The sequence below is a fragment of the Leopardus geoffroyi genome, chromosome A2, assembly GCF_018350155.1.
Source record: "Leopardus geoffroyi isolate Oge1 chromosome A2, O.geoffroyi_Oge1_pat1.0, whole genome shotgun sequence".
In the NCBI taxonomy this organism is placed as follows: domain Eukaryota; kingdom Metazoa; phylum Chordata; class Mammalia; order Carnivora; family Felidae; genus Leopardus; species Leopardus geoffroyi.
The window spans coordinates 65,730,119-65,750,786 of NC_059331.1; the positions used below are offsets into that span (position 1 = coordinate 65,730,119).

At 50.2% G+C, this 20,668-nt stretch overlaps 2 protein-coding genes and 1 long non-coding RNA gene across 8 annotated transcripts in view; 1 reads left to right on the top strand and 2 right to left on the bottom strand.

The window, feature by feature from the left end:
* Positions 1-863: 863 nt before the first annotated feature.
* FIGNL1 (fidgetin like 1) lies at positions 864-7,795 on the bottom strand. 4 transcript variants are annotated; one of them, XM_045494282.1, is made up of 2 exons: positions 7,710-7,795; positions 864-4,566 (listed from the first exon to the last, which is right to left on the bottom strand). In XM_045494282.1, exon 2 carries the CDS (start codon positions 4,554-4,556, stop codon positions 2,529-2,531), a length of 2,028 nt encoding a protein of 675 aa, XP_045350238.1. In that variant the 5' UTR covers positions 4,557-4,566; positions 7,710-7,795; the 3' UTR covers positions 864-2,528. The 4 variants fall into 4 exon arrangements, with proteins under 4 accessions (XP_045350238.1, XP_045350237.1, XP_045350239.1 ...); XM_045494281.1 differs by having other exon boundaries at positions 7,684-7,769; XM_045494283.1 differs by lacking the exon at positions 7,710-7,795 and adding an exon at positions 6,740-6,787.
* Positions 7,796-7,915: 120 nt separating this feature from the next.
* LOC123607625 lies at positions 7,916-9,360 on the top strand. The gene is made up of 2 exons (XR_006716815.1): positions 7,916-8,409; positions 8,572-9,360. It is a non-coding gene; the product is annotated as an uncharacterized LOC123607625 (long non-coding RNA).
* A 4,667-nt stretch (positions 9,361-14,027) lies between these two features.
* DDC (dopa decarboxylase) overlaps positions 14,028-20,668 on the bottom strand; it is an 85,575-nt gene continuing 78,934 nt past the window's right edge. For all 3 annotated transcript variants that reach the window (XM_045494285.1, XM_045494286.1, XM_045494284.1), the window contains exons 13-15: positions 19,997-20,098; positions 16,672-16,886; positions 14,028-14,434 (exon numbers count right to left, since the gene is read on the bottom strand). In XM_045494285.1, coding sequence (XP_045350241.1) covers positions 16,686-16,886; positions 19,997-20,098 — 303 coding nt within the window. In that variant the 3' untranslated portion in view covers positions 14,028-14,434; positions 16,672-16,685. The remainder of the gene's footprint in view (positions 14,435-16,671; positions 16,887-19,996; positions 20,099-20,668) is intronic.

The window sequence follows — 20,668 nt, forward strand, 5'->3', positions numbered from 1 at the left end:
AAAGGACTGATATTTAAAAATTCCCATTAATCACTGTATTCCTAGCAACTCGTTTAGGCACGAATGCACAAACGAGTTACATGCACTGGTAAAACCGTGCGTGTATTTCCATGAAGGAAACGTATCTTCCAAAGACGTGAAAACCCGGGTGAGTGTCCACTTCTCTAATGAAACAATATAGCTAAAGACACTGCAGCAGAAACAAAACCCTCAGGAGGGAAGAATTCAGCCGAAGATTTTCATATCTAATCATAATGTGGAGATACAAAGACATCTCTAAGTTTCTGGAAATTTCCTACCCGAAGGCATACTCCGAATCCCAGAAGGCGGGAGAGGAAGAACACTTCCATGAGGCAGAAGCCTGAAACGACCACGCAGCGATTCCCCAGCTCAAACTTTCTCTCCAGCTTCAGAACCTCCTGCCTCCTTCCCGTCAGGATTAGATTCTCACTTGAACAGAGCAGAGCTTAACTCTGGAGAGAGAGATGTGGGCTCCGCCTGAGTCGAGACGAGCTTAGCCACCCAGAGATTTTTGTCTTGGACATAATCCCAGCTCAGTTCCACAAAGAGAAGGGGCCCGTGGCTGGTGACCAAGGCTGCTGAAGGTGGGGGCTGGCAGGAGTGGCTGTTAAGAAAAAAACGACTGTCAACATTAGGACCACGCTATAGAGCTCAGTAAGACACAAACACCTCCTGGGCGACTGCGGATGACCTAGTCAGCTGTGGCAAGAGTAAAACCCAAAGGGGAGGGTTGATCTGGGAGAGGATTCAGGGAAGAACCCACAGAAAAATCTGGACATCAACACCTAGGAATCCCAGGTTACTTGTAGTGCTGTTTACGCAGAAATGAAACAAGACAGAGACGTGCTTTACATTTTAATAACGTGACGTGCTTTACACTTTAAAATATTTACCTAAAACCAGAGACGAGCAGTTTAACATCCAAATTCTAATAAAAGGCAATGGCATGTTTCAAAGGGAAAAACTCACAGATGGAAAAACAAAGCTTTCAAGGGAGTACAGAAATAGAAGGCGAGCCAAGAACAAAAATGAAAACAACGGTCTAAAGTCACCTGTCAAATTCCGTCTTCAACTGCACTGTCAAGAGAAAACATTACAACTTGAATGTCACCTACTAAGACCAAGGCTCTTTGCCTACTGTTCACCGCTCTGCTCTCAGTGCCCAGAACACCGGCTGGCATCCAGCACCGTTAGAACGGACGGACGTGAGCAGAACACTAACAAAAACTGCGGGGACCCAATGTCCACACGGGACAGGTAAGGAGGCACGGTGGCTTCCCGCGGAGAGGAATCCCACATATGCATGACTTTTCTAGGGGACAATTCAGGACATGTGCCAACAGCCTTAAAAACGTGCAAGAATTTAATGCAAGAATTTTACTCAGGAGAGGCGTATTTGTTTTTAAAAAAGATCCCTAAGGCATTCAACGTGTGTTGGTGTACAATGAACAAAGGGGAAACCGGCTCGTGCCCTGCCCTGAGCGTCCCCGAGCAGAGGACTGGATACATTACAGTCCATCCAGCGTGGGATCCTGAGGGAGGATGTTGTAAACAGAGCACATTCACACAGGAAGCGACGGTGACAGAGAGGCAGGCTACGGAGGCGACCGTACAGCCCCACCCCGCAAAAGATGTCTGCAAGAACGGACAGCGTGCTCCCCAAAGTGCTGGCTGGGATGACCGCAATCTTCCTCCTCTTCGTCTTGTTCAGCTCTCTGCCCTGGTATTTCGACGATGAACGTCTACTACTTACAAAAGGGTCCCACGTAGAAACCTGCAGACGTTCACTTTTGAGAGACCGATGCTACAGGCTGTGAAGTACTACCAAATAAAATATTAATCTTAAACACATTCTACCCCCCTGGGAAAATGCACCTTCTTCATCCTTCAAGTCCGCGGACACGTCTCTGATACTAGATTACACCTGGCTACCGCTGAATGCGTCTCCCGCAGGCAGCCCTGGTAACAGGAGGCAACTGTTAGGCAGTGACGAAGAAGAACAAAAAACTGGCACTCTCATTCGGCTGTTTGGGGAGACCTTAAATCCCCTGCACACCAAGCGAAGCGGCTTCAAATGTAAACCACCACACCAGCCAACGCGCGAGTCACGTGGTCGGCAGAAGGAACCTTCTTCAGCAGGAGACGCGCACCCGTCAGATGCCTCCTCACATACAAATGAGAACCTAGTTTCGGTGTGAGCTCACTAGTCATCATACTGTCCACCTTGAAAACAAAGACCCGCTCTGAACAAAAGAAACACGTTCATTCATATTTGGTACAAATAGGCTCGCACATCAGGCAGTAACTGGAGGGAAACCCAAGCTTCTATTAACAGGGGCTAAGCCGATCAATTGTAAAATTGCAACTATTACTACTCTTATTTTTTTTGAGGTGTAGAATTCAAAATACACACTGAGAGTACGACGAATAACCCCCCAGTCTCCCAAGCTACAAAGTGGGAAAGGGCGCGTTGCCCAGGTGCCCTCTTCAGACTTCAAGGGTCCCGTCTACCGCCCACAACCAAAGGTTCTGTTCCAGTTTTCGTAAAGCTCTAAATCTTTAGGAGACACGCTGGGCCGCACGGTTCTGAAAGCATTTTCAAAATCGATATAAGCTATTGGTCGGACTTGATCTGGTGTCACGGTGGCGATGTCAGCAGCTTGTAAACTGCGGATGGGCCCAAGCGACGCTTCCCTGCACAGCTGTGTCACGTCAGCCCCCGAGAAGCCATCGGACTGCCGGACCACCAGGGTGACCTCCTCCTCGCTCAGGCAACACCGCTCCCTGGACATGAGCTTCGTCACCATCTGTCTCCTAGCGGAAGCTTCTGGCAGAGGGATATAAAGCCTTTTCACCAACCTTCTCCGGGCGGCCTCGTCAATTTCTTGGGGCCGGTTGGTCGCCCCCACCACCAGAATACGGTCTTCAGAACAGGTGGCTGCTCCATCTAGCTGAACCAGAAACTCAGTTTTTATCCGTCTAGAAGACTCGTGTTCACCATCTGCTCGCTGAGACAACAGGGAATCGATTTCATCAATAAATATCACAGCCGGCTGCTGGCACCTTGCGACAGCAAACAACGCCCGGACCATTTTCTCCCCCTCCCCCACCCATTTGGAAGTCAAGGAGGAAGCGGAGATACTAAAGAACGTTGCCCCAGACTGGCTAGCAATGCACTTGCCGATCAGAGTTTTGCCAGTCCCCGGAGGCCCGAAGAGCAGAATTCCTTTAGGGGGTCCTCGTAAACCAGTAAAGATGTCCGGTCTCATCATGGGCCACACAACTATTTCCTTTATTGTGGCTTTGGCAAATTCTATTCCTGCGATATCGTCCCAATTTACCGGCGGCCCGTGATCCATTATCTCATTCATAATAAGTTCGATCATCTTTGGCTCCAGGTTCTTCAGACGCTCGTCAGCTATGTGTGCTGGTTCTGCAGGGCCTGTGCCCGAAGGCTTACACTGCATTCCCCCAAGCTGCTCTCCCCCGTCCTGCTTAGGTACAGGAGGAACGAACTTCCCAAATATGCCTCGGGACCTACTGGCTCCCAGAGACTTCTTTACACCGCCATACGATGACCCTGATACACGCTGGGGCTGGGGGTTCTTTTTCTGCTGATCTATCCATAATTGTTCTTTTGCAGTTTTAAAAGCAGGCAGGCTACTCTCTTCTCTCTGGCCGTTATCTTCTGTTTTACTAAAAGCCTTATTCACTATTGGGGTGGAAAGTGCATCGATGATGCCAGAACCATAAAAAGCTTTCTGCGCCCATGGATTTTCACAGCCAGAGGACAAACAAGACTGATTAGGTGAGGACTTGTTCAGTCCTATGTTGGCTGTGGGAGAGCTGTTATTTTCCTTTTTGACACTTCCGAACAGTGGTGTGGCATGGAATTTTGCGGTAGCAAGTTCACCGGAAGGTGTTAAGGACGTAGGACACGACTTACTGGTGTTAGTCAGCACAGGTGGCCGGGCATTCAGAGGGCACGTCAAAGGAGTGCCCTCTGGGATGTCTTGGGTCCCGTTCGTATTGTGAGCCAAGTCAGTTAACGGGCCCCTGTCCCCAGAACCACCACAAACACTAAACTTAGGATCGAGGACAGCGGCCTCTTTATGGATTAATACCGACGCGTCGGCAGGTGCCAACAGAGACTCTCTGGCTTTCTGGCCGGCTTGCATCATCTCCTGTACGTTACTCATTTTGAAAACATTATTTATTGACAATCCAGACTGCCACCTGTCACTGTCAGTTTGCTGAGATCTTGCTAACGTTAAAATGCTTTCCGCGTAGTTATTCAAGCCGGTCTCGACGTTGTCAGAATCAATAACTGCAGAGTATTTCTCTGCATATTTTTTGAACAGCACGGCGGCACCGAGCTGGGAGATCTCCGTGTTTGCCCACGCGTACTGAATGCGTAGTATCTGTGCCCGGTATGCGTCCGCCTTCTGTCCTGATGTACATATGCCGGATGTAATGGCAAAGTAATTCTTCTGCCATTCACTCAGGTGCACAGACCTGGAGCTGGGGGCCTGCATACTGGAGGTTCTGTAACAACCGACAAAAATGAAACGGAATCAGTACCAAGAAGGAAGCAAGGACGCAATCAATACTGTAGGCATACTTTTTAAATCTCTGCTCATCTCGGAAAGTATACTGGACTTCTCATTTATGAGGACAGGCCATTTGTAAGAGAAATAGCTTGACTCAATAATGCTTTGTTATGGGTGAGATGGTTTTAGTCATATAATTTTCCCTGCACACAGGGAAAACATTCATGACGTTTTGATGGAAAACGGTTTAAAATTCATCAGTAGAGGAAAGGCAACACGTTAGAGCCATGGAACCACAGACGAATAAATCAGGACAAACCAGGCAGAGGTTTTCAGTTCCGTCCTTAGGAAAAAGCAGATGATCTGAGCCAAGCCTCTATCACTGAGCCCTCGGCTTCGTGAGAGAAATGATAAGAATCAAGTCAAATAATGAAGATGAAAATATGGGGAAAACTACCATTCTCATGCCTATGACACAAATATAGAAGCTGAGGCTAAGGTCGAGACCTCACTGGAGATCACAGAGCGAGCCTGCAACAGGCCGGAATTCGCCCTCGAGCATGCTCACGCAGGGAGCGGGTGCCACGCACAGGCCCCACCAGCTGCTGCCCCCAAAGGTCACAGCAGCACAGATCATAATCAGCAGCAGCCATCCTACACTAACTGTCCTTAGGGACTTACTCAAGAATGAGCACGGAAAACAGGATGCCCAATTGTCTCTCACAATTTTCCAAGTTCACGTCAAGTGCTAAAAGTGAAACTGTCTGGGCGCTTGGATGGCTTAGTCCGTTAAGCATCTGACTCTCGGTTTCAGCTCAGGTCATGATCTCGCCGTTTGTGAGTTTGAGCCCCATGTCAGGCTCTGTGCTAACTCACAGACCCTTCTCGGGATTCTCTCTCTCCCTCTCCCTGTGCCCGTTCCCTACTCACTCTCACTCTCTCTCTCTCTCTCTGAAAATAAATAAAAACATTAAGACAAATTTTTAAAAAGTGGAACTGTCATTATGAGAACAAGTCTGCTAACATACAAACACTCTATGTCTAAACAGTCTGCCAGTAAAGTGCTTTTATTTTAGGTTTCTTCTCTCAAGTTATTTTTATAAGCCTCCTTACATTAAGTCAAAATTATTTTACCAGAATTACAGATGATTGTAATCATGTTTTGCTAGATGTGTAGAATTTACCTCTCGATCTGTAAGAAAACTCCTGAGTTTCCGAGGAATACTGCAATAAAGGAGTGTTGTAAAAACTAAGAACTCCTGTATTTTAAAGTCTACCTCCCAGGGCGCCTGGGTGGCTCTGTTGGTTAAGTGTCTGACTTCGACTCAGGTCACTATCTCATGGTTCGTGAGTTTGAGACCTGCATCAGGCCCTGTGCTGACAGCTCAGAGCCTAGAGACTGCTTCAGATTCTGTGTCTCCCTTTCTCTCTCTCTCTCTCTGCCCCTCCCCTGCTCACACTCTGTCTCTTGCTCAAGAATAAATAAACATTAAAAAAAAATCTACCTCCCAAACTGCCATAAATACAGCTTAATAATAATCTGTGGGTCCCTTTATTGTACAAGCCGTGTTTAATACAGCTGTGTATCTCCCAGAATACCCTACCAAGAACCTGTCACATCATAGGTAAGTGTTCATAAATCTTTGTTCAGAAAAAAAAATAAAAAGCCTTAAGATCCAGTGAGATTCTAATTTGCTTCAAGCAATAAGGCTAAATAAACGAGTCAAAAGTAGAACTGACTTCTGACAAGCCGCCACCCGTCTTCCCACTATACCATTTTAGCTTAGCCTCTTTGATCCAATACTGGAAGTGAGAACCCAAGAGGGAACTTGGAAAACACTGATCACCAACCTTCTCCTCAGGAGGAACACCCTCTTCCTCTCCATGGCTTCATCCCCCTACTAGCATCTGCAATCCTGGGATTCCTCCAACAGCTCAGAGCTCCAGTCTCCCTGTTCCCAGGATACCTTCCTTTCCTTTCCACCTTCACCACTGTCTTCGAAATTCACCTTCCCAGTCTCCTTCCTGTCAACTCAACCATTTACCCAACAAATATGGACATGAATACCCAAACACCTGTTTCACCAGCACTGATCAATGACACAAACATCGACCACAGTTACCATTTCTGTCACTTTGTTATGGCATTTCTTCTACCTAAAACTTACGGTCACGGGCGCCTGGGTGACTCAGGCGCCTAAGCCTCTGACTTCAGCTCAGGTCATGATCTCAGGGCTGGTGAGTTCGAGCCCTGGGTTGGCTTCTGTGCTGATAGCTCAGAGCCTGGAGCCTGGTCTCCCTCTCTCCCTGACCGTGCCCCCCTTGTGCGCCCAAACACTCTCTCTAAAATATAAACGTTAAAAAAAAATTAAAACTTATGGCTAATTAACACTTACATATGAGCTGCATTTCAATCTTTTAGTTTTATTTTGATCATTTTCTGCTTATTTTAAGAATGTGATATTTGTCTAACTAAATAGTTGGGTTTCTGGGTATCCACTGGAATAAAAACTACTGAAATCCCCACGCAGCTCCCACCGCGTTGCAGACGCTGGGCCCGCCCCAGAAGCAGAAAGGCACAGGGTCTGAAGTCTGGCTCCACTGTCCACCAGCCACGACCCTGACCATGGCCAGCCAACGCGACTTAGCTAACAGGGGCTTTAAATCCTGCAAAGCACTCAGAACGGTTCTCAGCACTTAGAACAGACTCGACCAAATGCTCCGCGTCCTCAGCCCTCGCAATACGCCCTCCAAGGGGGCGGGCGCACTGGCCGGGGACGCCGGAGCGCAGGGTCCCTTGGCCGCAGCCCCACCGCAGCCTCCCCCACCCCGAGGGCCGGGCCGCGAACCACCCCCGGCAAGAGCAGCCCGTCCCCGGCCCGGGAGGTGCGGGACCCCGCTGCCCCCGCGCCGGCCGGACGCCCCTCCCCTAGGAGACCTTCACCTAAACCGGCAGGCGCCGCGGCCACGCCCCCTGCGGGACACACTCCGGGGCTCCGGCCTTCCCCCAGCCCAGCCGCCCGGTCCCCCGCGCTGCCTCTGCCCCCGGGCCCTGCGGACCCTGCCCCCCGAGCCCTCCGCGACCCCCGCCCCGGCCTCGGACCCGGCCTACCCGCGCTTCCCAGCCTCCCCGCCGACCTGTGGCCTCCGAAAAGCGCGCGGCCCGATGTGCGCCTGCGCACTGCTTACGTGCTCGGGCCCGCGCCGTGCGTGAGTGCGTGTACGTGACGGGGGCGTGCGGGGAGCTGTGGTTAGAGACGGAGTTGGGGGACGGCGGGGGCGTGAGGGGTTCGGGCAGGGGCTCTGGTGGCGCCGAGTGGTACGCGCGGGGAAAAGGGCGGAGGGGCGCTACCGGCGCAGGGGGCTGGCCAGGAGGGCGCCGCGAGAGCGCGCGGGAGTGCTGGCGAGGGTGGGGGCGTGCGCGAGGGGCATGGCGGGTTGCGTGGTGGGGGTTGCTGGGGATGGCGGGCCTGGAGGGAGGCCTCTGGCTGGGGAGGCGGGGGCGCGGGGCGGCGGGGGCTGCATGCGGAAGTTCTCCACGACGGGTTCGCAGAGAGGGATGAGCATGGTTTTGTTGCACCTGCGCCTCCTATTCAGAGTCCTCCGAAGTAAAGACTCGGGGGCTCTGGGGATTTGAATCCAGTTCAGAGGATTCCCGCTGAAGGCGCCTTTACTCGCGCTCACCTGGGCAGCTCAGGGCCGGGGATCCAACCGCTGGCCAGGCGCGGGGCAGGTGGTTAGGTCTATTTGACAAGGCAGCGGTGGGGAGGGGGCCGGCACCCCTCCTCCGAGCGAGGGGAGGCCCAGGCCCTGCCCCGTCTGTTCTGCACGTTAGCAGGTGGGTGCTCCGGGAAGGTTGTCCCCTGGTTAAGAAGATTGAGTAGAGGCGCGTGCAAATCGAGGTGCGTTTTAAAGACAGAATAAGGGCTCTGCCTGAGTCTCGCAACTCCGATCTATCCCTCAGCCAACGCACCCCTTTCCCCTGCCCTGTGCTCTTTAGGGAGGACACGTTCGTGGAAGGACGCCTTCGGAAAACACTCCATTATTGCCTCAGACTTTGTATTGGAGCAGGGCTCAATGAACTGGGTTTTCAGACCAAGAAACAGAATAGCCACTGGCAGTGACCTACCTTGTAATTAATGTCATCAAGTCACATAATGATTTTGGAGACAGCTCTGGGTCTGATCACACCCCCTGAGGATGTCCTGAGGGGACATCTTTCCATTCTGCCATCTCGCCCCACTTTCCTGTGATGTTCCCCTCCAGGCTTGTCACCTCACTGTTCCAAGGGGGCCGCCACCGGCCAAGGATCCCAGCCTCTCACAGCCCTAATTAACACGGGAAAAAGGACCTTTCACCCGCGAATACTTTCCTTTCGGAAAAGGGAAGAAGCCTTTTCCCAGAAAGCTGGAGTGGCCTTCTTCTTCCCCTCCTTGGCTCATGGGTCCTGGGTTAATCCTAGCTGAGAAAGTGAATATCTGCACAGGGAGGGAGAAAATGTTCAGTAGCAAGTAAGAGACGCAACATATGAAGACATTCGAGGCAAAAAAAATTTTCCAAGACTTTAACAGTTTTTAAAGCGGGCACAGAATAAAAGGGATTGGACAAGATATGTATTTTTTAAATAGGCAAGAGGTACAGTGAAAACCGCTCACAGCTCGTTTCTTGGCTTACGTAGTAACCAGAGACTTTTTTATTCAAATTGTTCTATAATTTCTTAGCTAATTTTATAATTATCCTAATTACCCAAAATACATAGAATAAAAAGAAAAGAAAATGAAAACTGTTATCAGCAGGCTGGCTCAGTTGTATGTTTACTACCCGTTTTTCTGCTGGTGCATAGAAGCCTCGTGTAAATGCTGTTAGGGTAATTGACAATTCTGGGTGAGTTTCATCACTAACATTTTAATGATAGCATTTGGAGAATTCCCAGAAACCACTGTCTTTCCCTCCTAAGGGTCTTTTGTTCAAATACCGAATTATAGTTACGGTCACCAGAGCTAACTGTTTTTCATCAAGTGACAGCTAGCCATTACTGCCTCACTGTTGTACCTTTTGATACAAAAGTATTTCCTAGTCCAGCCGTTTCCATCTCTGTGCAGGACTGTACCCTGTCTGAACTCAACCCCCTCCTCATCGATGAAAGGCGAATAAACTTCTCTAACTCAGGAAGCTGTTCTAAGCATTACAATTAATAGGAGATATCATAAATTATCAGAGCAGCAGCTGGTACATTCAACAGAAGCTGTGATGCTGTGTTGTGTTTACTGCTATACTAACGCCGTCATTCGGGTTCAGACCCTTACACCGTATCAAGACGTTTCATCTTTTACAATTGAGATATTTTAGAATCCTACCTAATACTTTTAGCCTGTGGAAGAGTTTGCTACTTGAGCTCTGCCGATAAACTTTCCTTTCAAGATCATAGAAGCTGGCCTTTCTTCTCCTGGGTAGAAGTTTTTGAACTCGCAAGGGAAGCGGTTTCCACCACAAACTGAGGGCCAGGCAGTTCTTTGCGTGAGGGATTCTGGAAGATGGCTGCTTATTTCCATATTCATGAATATTATAAACATGGTCTCCAATAAACACCAGGGTACACTTCAGTGATCTCATTTGCTCTTGAGCAGCAGGAGAATATGGCCCCAAATAATGTGCATCCCTGTGTGCCAGGAAAGTTACTCTCCCTGAGTTGAAAAGAGGTGTGTCTGTCAGTGTATCTGGGAGGTGGCAGGGAGGTGGATGGTCTGAGGGGACAAGGAAGCAGATAGGACAAGAGTCAGGTTGAACCACCAAATCTTAACTCAGTTCCTTCATGGGGAGGTTCCCAAGTGTGGCTGGATTCTGATGGACTTCCAGCCTTGTGGTTCCCCAGCTCAGTGACAAGAAAGTATTCCTGCCCTCCATTGGAGACGACAGACTTGTATGGACACAGAATGCCATGCATGGTTCCAGCAAGGGCTTTCATGGGCCACATTGGATGGATGACAGGGGCGGTGGATAGGCCCCTGTGGCATCGCCATGGTAAAAAGAGCTGGCGAGAGGGCAGGTGGGGGCCCTCCCCTGAACTGGCGCGGGCAGAGCTGAGAGGAACCATCTGCTGTGGCCGTTTTCCTCCAGAACCTCACAGCCAACCTGAGTTAGCACTTGTAGGTGCCTCTTGTCTGACACTGTAGGTTGTGTGCTGAATCGTATCCCCAAAAGATGTATTGAAGTCGTCACCTCCGTTGTCAGGGAATGGGACGGTTTGGGGATCTAGGGTCTTCGCAGATGCAGTCGAGTTAAGATGAGGTCATATTGGACTAGAGCGGGCCTTCATCCAATGTAAATGATGACTTATAAAGAAGAGACGTACAGAGGGGAAGTGGCGATTGGAGTAATCCACTCATAAACCAAGGAGCACGGGGGGCCACCAGAAGCTGAAGAGGTGTGGAGGGACCCTCCCCTAGAGACTGTGGAGGCAGCATTGCCTTTCATTTTGGGATTCTGGCCTCTAGAACTCTGAGAGAATAAACTTCTGTTGTCTTAAGATTCCCAGTGAATGGTCCAACAGCCTGAGGAAATGAGTAGACTGTATTCTTACGATCTTAGGGGTAGGGTGATGGGGTAATTAGGAGCATGGCCCCATGGAGTCAGCTCTCCAGGGTTCAAATCCCAGCTACCCTACACACCAGCTACCTAAGGGAGTGACTGAGGGGGATAAACCCAGTTGGTAACTGAAGAACATTTAGATCAGAGTGGCCCCAGTAAGCACCACCCACGTGCTGGGCACTATTCCAGTCACGAAACGCAGGTTGCCCTGGGTAGAGCTTATCACTGAAGAACGCCCCCTCCTGGGTGCAGGAGCACAATTTTTTTGTGCTCCTTGACCTTGCTGTTTAATAAACCAGCCCAACTTCTCTTGTTTTCATAGGCTCTTGAACCTGAGATGTAGAAGAGGGCTCAGAGGTCTTCAGGTTTTGTGTCTCATACTGGAGTTTCCTTTGCCATCTCTCAGCTCTTGGTTTTCCTATCTTCATTTGAACCCCCCGCTGGGGTGGAGAACTCACTGCCCTGTGAGATGGCACGTTCTGGTCGCCGACAGGCTGGCTTTTGGGTTCTCCACATTGAACCCAAACCTGCCTCTGTCGGTCAATCTGGAGGCGCAAAGACTCTTCGTGCTGAAGTGAGAGTGCATTTGAATACGGGCACCAGGTCCTTCCTCTCTGAGTCTTTCCCCCTGCATGAGGCTTTCACTCATAACCCTCCTCACGTGACTCAGCATCTCTCTGATGGCGGTGGGGGTGGGGGGGAGGGCATCACCATAAACAGCAAGGTCTGGGGTCTGCATTCTGGACACTCTTGGACTCACGTGGTCTCTTGTAAGTGAGCCTACTCTGTTTCTTCCTCTTCTCTCTTCCCTCGACCATCCATTTCGCATCTCTGCTTTGCAGAACCACACACAAGTTTCTCTAAAATAGTAGTTCCAGATTTCTCCAGTTGACGCAAGCAACTTATTCTCCCAGGGCTTTCTTCTGGCAAGCTCCAGCCCCCTTTTCCCTTCCCTTGCCCAGTGCAGCTCTTCTGGTTTGTTGTTCCCGAGCTGTGTCCTTTATTATAAAGCGGTAAACAAGTGAGATGACATCTTGAGTCTGTGAACTGTTCTGGCAGAGTATCGAACCAAAGGAGGAGGTCACGGGAACCCCTGCTTTATGGCCGGTCAGAAGTACGGGAGGCCCGGGACTGTGACTGGCCTCTAAGGTGGAGGGTGGTCTTGTGGTTCTGAGCCCTGAACTGTGGGATCTGACACTTAACTCCAGTTAGATCGTGTCACAGAGTTGGAGAGGTGGTGTTGGAAGAGATATCGCTGTTTGGAACCGGGGCAGGGGGTGGGGTGGGGGGTGGGGGAGGGTAAGGTCTTCTCATTTGGTGTCAGAAGTATTGTGACTAAAAACAGTTTGGGTACCAGGATTCGGTTGTGTCCAGATCTGCCTGGGTTTTTCCAACACTCAGCAGGAGGTACCATTATCAGATACCAGAAGGCAATAGGGTTTGCATCAAATTCCAGTACCAGCAGTGGTCTATGAACTATGTCGTGATGCCAAACTGAACATATATTTATGTAAAGATGCTATACATTGACCAAAGATTCGGCAGAATGTTCCAGACCTTTTTAAACTATGGAATTATTTGGGGGTTGTCAGGTTGGGGTCCCAAGACTCTACCTGCGAGGGGAAAATGAGTTTTTCCCAGAAGAGAATATGAATGTCCTCACTGCCAGTTATCCTGAGAAACGGTTCATCCTGGAGAGCAGACAGCATATTGGGCAACACACTTAAGTGGGCAAAGGTGTGGGTTCTAGAGCCAGACTTCCTGAGTTCCAGTCCTGGCTCGGCCACCAACTAACAGCAGGACCTTGGGACAAGCCACTAACCATCTTGAGAAAACCCAGTATTCCCATCTGTCACGTGGGAATAATAACTGAGAGTTTTAAAATAAGTATTAAACAGGTTAATATTTTTAAAATATTTATAACAGCGCCTGGCACGGATCACGGGCTGTGACTGTTCACAGATGGGTAGAGAAGGAATGACCTGACCACGTGGGATGGAGAACTCCATGGCATCTGGTATATTTCCAGATTTCTGAAAGACAGGTAATTTAATTGCATTTAGGGCTCCGAGGTCTATGAAATTCAAATAGACTTATTAATAGCCCGAGGGCTCTTTTCAAGAGTGCGTTGGTTTCAATAGTTCTATTGGCTCTTAAAGAACAAGCACTTTGGCTCTTTAAAGGACAAGCCCTCATCTTGGGATTAGCATGCAGGTGTTTCCACCAGCAAAAATGGTTTCAGACAAAGATAGGCTATTTGAGGAAATATTGCATGTTGTTGGTATTTAGGTTCGTAAGAGCATTCTGGTTATTTATGTTTTTGTTTTACATTTACTTATCTTTGAGAGACACAGAGCACGAGCAGGGGAGGGGCAGAGAGAGGGAGACACAGAATCCAAAGCAGGCTCTAGGCTCTGAGCCGTCAGCACAGAGCCCGACGTGGGGCTTGAACCCACAAACTGGGAGATCATGACCTGAGCTGAAGGCGGACACTTAACTGAGCCACCCAGGCACCCGAGCACTGTGTTTATCAGTCACGATCCCACAGGGCAGAGGGACTGATCAGACGAGGAAACTGAAACCCTGGAGGTTAGTCTTTCCCATCATGCCAGTAGTACTTGGTCTGTGGAATTTATTTCTTCAAGAATTGGAGTCCTCTCCGAGTAAAACTTGTGTGTTGTTAATGCATCTAGTGCCTGACATCTACTAGGCATTCCATGAACATTCATTTAATGAATGGCAATGAGCGCCATTTAAAAATATCCGGGGATACCACATCTTTGGCTGTTTTGAAAGGTTAAGTCCATATCACAACAAGCAATTGGGTACAACGTGCAACCAAAAAGAATGCTTACCAGACACAATGGCCACCGCACTTGAAATTGTTTATTAAGCATTGAGCCACAGGATGGAACAATTTAAAGGTCACAATTTAAAGGTATAATCTCAAGTCCCACGATCCTAGAATGCCCTGGAAAATATTTCAGTAAGCTTCTCCTACCACTGACATTTTCAAGAGCATGAAAACCTATGATTTTTGAATCAAACAAAAGTCACAGCCAAATAATGAACAAAAGCTACATCCACTGGATTAACTTTTCACATAGCAAATAACATTTCTTCCTTGATTAGATGGTGAGCAGACAGAAACACAAGGCTCTGGAGAACTTCAGAGAAGGAAACATGAGGCCACACGTGGGTGTGGGTCCACGGAGCTAGCATGCTTCTATTCTCTTCCACGGTGTTCAGATATATTTCTTTTCAACTTTTGATCACTACAGGGGAAAAAAATAACATGAACATAAGGCTACATTCAAAAAAAAAAAATGGAAGAATCCGTATCTCGTATGTTTCTCTAGAACACACAGAAGGAAGATGCCATTTCTCCAGGGAGCTGGAGGGAACCATGTAATATAGACGAATATGACTTGTCAGAAATGAGACTGAATGACCGATCTGGCTTCTCTCCAGCACATTTGATCAATGCCAGCCAGAATCTGTGCCCAGTTTCCTACCACCCTCTGTGAAATAGGAATAGTTCCTTCTTTCCCTAGAATTGTGGCCATGTGGATTTGATGTGATCATCTCAAGGGAGCCCAAGTGAAGCCCATGCATTCAGACTTTCATGGCTCTAATTAACCTGGCCCCCAAAATTCCATGTGTTATCAGTCACTATTGTGTCCTATATATATATTTTTTTAATGTTTGTTTATTTTTGAAAGAGAGAAAGAGTACCAGCGGGGGAGGCGCAGAGAGACAGGGAGACACAGAATCTGAAGCAGGCTCCAGGCTCTGAGCCGTCAGCACAGAGCCCGACGTGGGGCTCGAACTCACCAACTGTGAGATGACAACCTGAGCCAAAGTCAGACACTTAACCGACTGAGCCACGCAGGTGCCCCTATTGTGTCCTATATTAAAAAAAAAAATTAATCTCATTTGTACCTTTTGGATTGATAACACATATGACTTCACAGTAATTGTGACTTCTGTCAGAAATGCGACTTTGCTGCTGCTAATTTTTTAGGGCGACAGCCTCTCTCTGTGTCGTTGTGGGCACATGGGAACAGAATCCTGCTATGCTATATCCTGATGAGATTTGTGCAAACACAGGGCTGTGGAAAGGTTAATCAGGAGTGTTTGCCTGATATGGTTTCCTTTTGTGTAACAGCAGTTATGCCCCCTCCGCGCACCCCACCCCCGCTTCATGCACATGGTTTTTTTTTTTTTTTTAAGTTTATTTATTTTTGAGGTGGGGCGACAGAGAGGGAAAGAGAGAGACTCCCAAGCAGGCTCTGCACTGTCAGTGCCCAGCCCGACTCAGGGCTCGAACTCACAAATGGTGAGATCATGACCTGAGCCGAAATCAACAATCGGATGCTTAACTGACTGAGCCACCCAGGCACCCGGATGCACATCCTTATCTAAGCAGATTGGAAATATGTGAAACTCTGGTCTCTCCCCAGCACCTTCCAGAAATGCTCAAGCTCTGGACAGGATGGCCTCTTTAAGAAAGATCCTTGTTGTACCAGGAAAAGGATCTCATCTTTCTGGACAGGATTTGACCAAGAAAGGTGCCTCTCTGACCTACCTCATGGGCAGGAACGACAGATCCACCTCTCGCATAAATGAAATACAATTTTTAACGTGCAATTTCTTGAGCATTCGTTCAGGTATGCCCAGTTAAGATTAAGAGCCAACAAGGTAAGGGGTGCCTGGGTGGCTCTGTCGGTTAAGCATCCGACTTTGGCTCAGGTCATGCTCTCACGGTTCGTGTGTTCGAGCCCCGCATCAGGCTCTGTGCTGACAGCTCCGAGCCTGGAGTTGCTTCGGATTCTGTGTCTCCCTCTCTCTCTGTCCCTCTCCCGCTCATGCTCTCTCTCTTAAAAATAAAAAACAAGGGGCGCCTGGGTGGCGCAGTCGGTTAAGCGTCCGACTTCAGCCAGGTCATGATCTCGCGGTCCGTGAGTTCGAGCCCCGCATCGGGCTCTGGGCTGATGGCTCAGAGCCTGGAGCCTGTTTCCGATCTGTGTCTCCCTCTCTCTCTGCCCCTCCCCCGTTCATGCTCTGTCTCTCTCTGTCCCAAAAATAAATAAACGTTGAAAAAAAAATAAAAAATAAAAAACAAACATTAAAAAAAAAGCAAACAAGGTAAAACTGTGTCACATCCCCCGTGGGTTGTGATATATGGGTAATGGGGCAACAAGGACAAAGAGAGTGAAACATAAATCCTCGATCATGTCAAATTCCCTGTGTAATGTTCTCTTTCATCTTTATTTATCCGCAGTCTGCCAGTTTAATATAGAAGCTTGTTATGCTAGTAAGCTGCGTCGTGAACTCCGAGGGCAAACGACAGAGGTGTGGGACTGATCGTCACATGTAAAAGAATGCAAAGTCGGAAGAACGGGTCAAGGTCCCTAAGGAATCCTCGCAGCGCAAGGGTCCTGCCCCTTCTCGCCTTGGAGGAAATCTGGGCCCAGCAGCGCTGCGTGGCGGGGCCGGGAGGGCAGCTTACCTGGGGCCGGGCTTCTATTCCTTCTCTGCACCTAGCAGGTCGCTGGCCAGCTGACTGATGTGCTCCCAGGCCAGCCGCACGTGTGCAGATTCCACGGTGCGGGAGCAGATGGCAAAACGAAGCACGAACTTGTCCCTCAGGTGACATGGAACCAAGTGGATTTTTTTGGTGCTGTTTATTCTTTCCAGAAGAGCTTCATTCAGCTTGTTGGAACCCTGCAGAGACGGAAGGGGGGGGGGGGGGGCGTGCTCAGGTCCCCGAGGACTCGGACTTCAGCTGAGCACCACGCAAGGCCAGCACTAGGCGACACTGCTCTGTGCCACTTTACAGGAGTAGGGAGAGGGAGGAGAAAAGCAGGAAGAGGGGGAGGGCCATCAAGGGGAGGGGGAGGGGAGGAGGAAGAGGGGGAGTGAGGAGGAGAAGGAGGGTGGTGGGGAGGGAGAAGGGAGGACGGAGAGGAAGAAAGAGAATAAGAAGAAAGACGGGCTGAATGAGGACACCGAATGAGCAGGAGTGGTTGAGATGAACTGGGGTGAAGGACGGAAAACCAAGGACGCAGTAGCTACAGTTTATGTGCTGGGCGTTAAAGAAAGTCATACTATGTGCGCTGAAGCCGTCGATGATGAAGAGAACACGAAATCCAGACCGGAGAAGAACGGGACGGAGAGAAGAAAGGAAGGACCAGGTGGTAGGCATGGAGATAGAGAAATGAACCACGAGCCCGAACAAGATGCTTCCCGGAGAAGAACCAGGATCCCTGGAATGGAGACAGCAAGCAAGTGTGCTCAGGAAGAAACCTCTACGGGCTGCAAAGCGCCCTGGGCTTCCGGAACAGGGAGGGGGTGTTCCCTGTGCTGCGCGTGCGCAAGGGGCGGGGCCACCGCAGGTGCACCTGTGGGGGACCTGGGTCAGGCTGAGATGCCCCCAGCTGGCAATTCCATTTGTGGGAATGCGCGTGTTGGACCAGCCGTAGAGCCCGAAAGCAGATGGGTGGCACTGAAGGATGGCGCTGGGGACACCGCTCTGGGGAGGACGAGGATCTGAGATCCTGGCAGTGGCTGTGACCCTGGCTTCTGCTGAAATCCTCATCATGTGTGCAGCCGACCCTCCCACCACTCCAGTTTGAGCTGTGCCCAGTTTGAGCTGTGCGGGGTCTGCTTATGGGTGGAACTTTTTCTATGAATCCAGCACATCCCTAGGAATGTATTTTCTCTTCCTTATGATTTTGTTAATAGCATTGTCCGGGCTGCCTGGGTGGCTCAGGCCATTAAGCGTCCTACTCTTTTTTTTTTTTTTTTTTTTTTTAATTTTCTTAATGTTTTATTTTTGAGAAAGAGGCAGAGTATGACCGGGGGAGGGGCAGAGAGAGAGAGAGGGAGACACAGAATCTGAAGCAGGTTCCAGGCTCTGAGCTGTCAGTACAGAGCCCGATGCAGGGCTCGAACTCGTGAACTGTGAGATCATGACCTGAGCCCAAGTCAGACACTTAACCGACTGAGCCACCCAGCCTCCCCAAGCATCCTACTCTTGATTTCAGCTCAAGTCACATCTCAAGGTTGGTGGGATCGAGCCCCACATCAGTCTCTATGCTGACAGCTCGGAGCCTGCTTGGAATTCTCTCTCTCTCCCTCCCGCTCTGCATCTGCCCAACTCGCCCTCTCTCTAAAAAAAGTTTTTTTAAAGATAAAAATAACATTTTCTGTCCTCTAGCTTACTTTCTTGTAAGCACACTGTGTGTAATACACAGAACATACAGAATGTGTGATAATTGTGTTATCAGTAAGGCTTCTGGGCAACTGTAGGCTGTTAGCAGTTAAGTTTTGGGAAATTCAGAAGTGGATTTTCCACTTTGTGGGGGGCTGGGCCCCTAACTCCCTCACTGTGCTTTAAATGGACAAAGTGTGTGGTGTGTGGGTTGCATCTCAATAAAACCATGAAAGTTAAAAAGCGAAAGTCCTGCCAGAACACCGGCAGCCAAAACAGAACAAAACGTCTGTCCGTGGTGAACACGGCAAAACACACTGTCAACACCAGTGTCTCTGGAACCGCGACCCGAGGCCACTCTGGGGACCCTGCGGCTGGGACACCCGTGCTCTGAGATTTCCCCCGTGTCCACCTGGCATGTGTGTGCCCCTCTGCCCTCTGCACACTTTCTCTAGGGTCTCTCCACTTTGTTTTTATTTTTTTAATTAAAAAAAAGTTATTTATTTTTGGGAGAGCACCAGTGGGGGAGGGGCAGAGAGCGAGGGACAGAGGATCTGAAGCAGGCTCTGTGCTGACAGCAGTGAGCCCCGACGCAGGCCTTGAACTCACGAACCACGAGATCGTGACCTGAGCCGAAGTCGGACGCTCAACCGACTGAACCTCCCAGGTGCCCCGTAGGGTGTCCCCACTTTGCACTCTGCACAGAGTGCATGGCCCCATCGCCAACCCCTGTACCAGAACCCCAGCACCCCACTGTGTAGAGTCCAGGCTTTCTCTCTGTCTGGTTCTCATTGCCACCCAGAAGCTCTGAGAAGCAGTGACAGGAGGATATGGTGAGCGGAGGGCCACCTGGTGATTACAGCACGTGGACGGTGCAGCCGGGCCCACCCCTGCTTCTCCCGATGGCCTCCGTGGTTGTGAACAAGGAGGCCTGTAGGAAAAGTAGGTTCTGGAATGCATGGCCAGCTTGAGAGCTGTCAGTGTGAGGCCCCCATCCAGCCTCGGTCACGAGCTAGACTAATAAGGCGCCTGCCCATCCCGCACCTTTCCGGGCCTTTTGAGAAATGTGGTCACGATTCCCAGCCTCGATGGCTGCTGCCCGCCGCGCTCCGGGGAAGCTCCCCCTCCCACAGTGAACGCACTCGTCGTCAGGCGGCAGAGCGCCCAGAACTTATACCCTTGTGTGCACCCAGCAGCCCGCAGGGGCTGGTTAAGGTGCAGAGTCTGCAGGTCTGGGCTGTGGCCGGAGCCGGTCAGGGGAGGACACTCGCATCAGTGAGTGTGTACACGGGCCAGCGCCCCGAGCATTCCCCAGTGGCGGAGATACATGCGTGGAGAAAGGGGAGGGCACTCCAGGGCCAAGGGTCTACACAAGCGAGAAGCCTCAGTCTGCTCGAGGAACGGCAGAGGACGGCTCCTGGAGAAGAGTGCTCGGGGCCCAGCGGGCAGTCAGGCTGGGGCAGGGCCTGGAGGGGCAAACAGCAAAGACTGGAAAATGCGTGCTGAGTTCCGTGGTTTCTGGGGAGCTCAACTGCCGGTCTTGTGCTCGGAGGCAATGAACGATACTCTCTTGCCGGTCACCGTCACGGACCATGAACGAGACTAAAGGAGACAAACGTACCTTGAGCCGAAAACAGACCAGCCCCAGAGTGACCTCCGCACAGATTTCAAAGCGAGGGTCCTGGTGCAGCAGATGTTCAAACTCGTGGGCCAGCTGGACGTGCTGGAAAGGGAAGGGCATCTGTCTGAGTTTCCCGACACCACTCAGCTCAGGACTTAACCACCTAGAAAACCTCATTAGACGGCCCATGCATAATTCATTCACATGCTCTCAACCGTTTTCTTCGAGCACGTACGTTCCTCCACACCAGCCGGTTAGGAAAAAAATCCCGTTTACCAGGAGGGAAGGACGAGTGTCTTCAGAAAGACACTGCCATTTTCTTTTGTTCAGGGGACTGTTTTAATCTCACCAAAACAATCAGTTATAATCTCAAATCTTATTTAAACATCCTGGTAAAGGCAGGGTAGCTAGCCACTACTGAGAAGCCCGGCGCTGAGCGCCGAGGTCCCCGCCATCCTACTGTCCCCATGCAGCCCATGGGGTAGGCGCTGCCACGGTTATGCCCACTTTACAGATAAGGAAACCGAGGGTGTGACGGTGACATACATAGCTGCCCGTCACCGAAGCTTCGGTTCTGCGGTGCTGTTATCCAACAGCGCTTGCCACCAAGAGAAAAGAATGACGGTCCCCGTCACGTTCGATAAATGCCTCCCTCTCGCTGCATTCACCACC

Bases quoted from the DNA above. Each gene is read 5' to 3' on its own strand.
- FIGNL1 (XM_045494280.1), bottom strand. From the start codon at position 6,457: ATGGAGAGGAAGAGGGTGTTCCTCCTGAGGAGAAG. The intron at 4,567-6,422 runs GTTGGTGATCAG...CGGTTGTTACAG, and splicing joins GTGTTCCTCCTGAGGAGAAG to AACCTCCAGTATGCAGGCCC.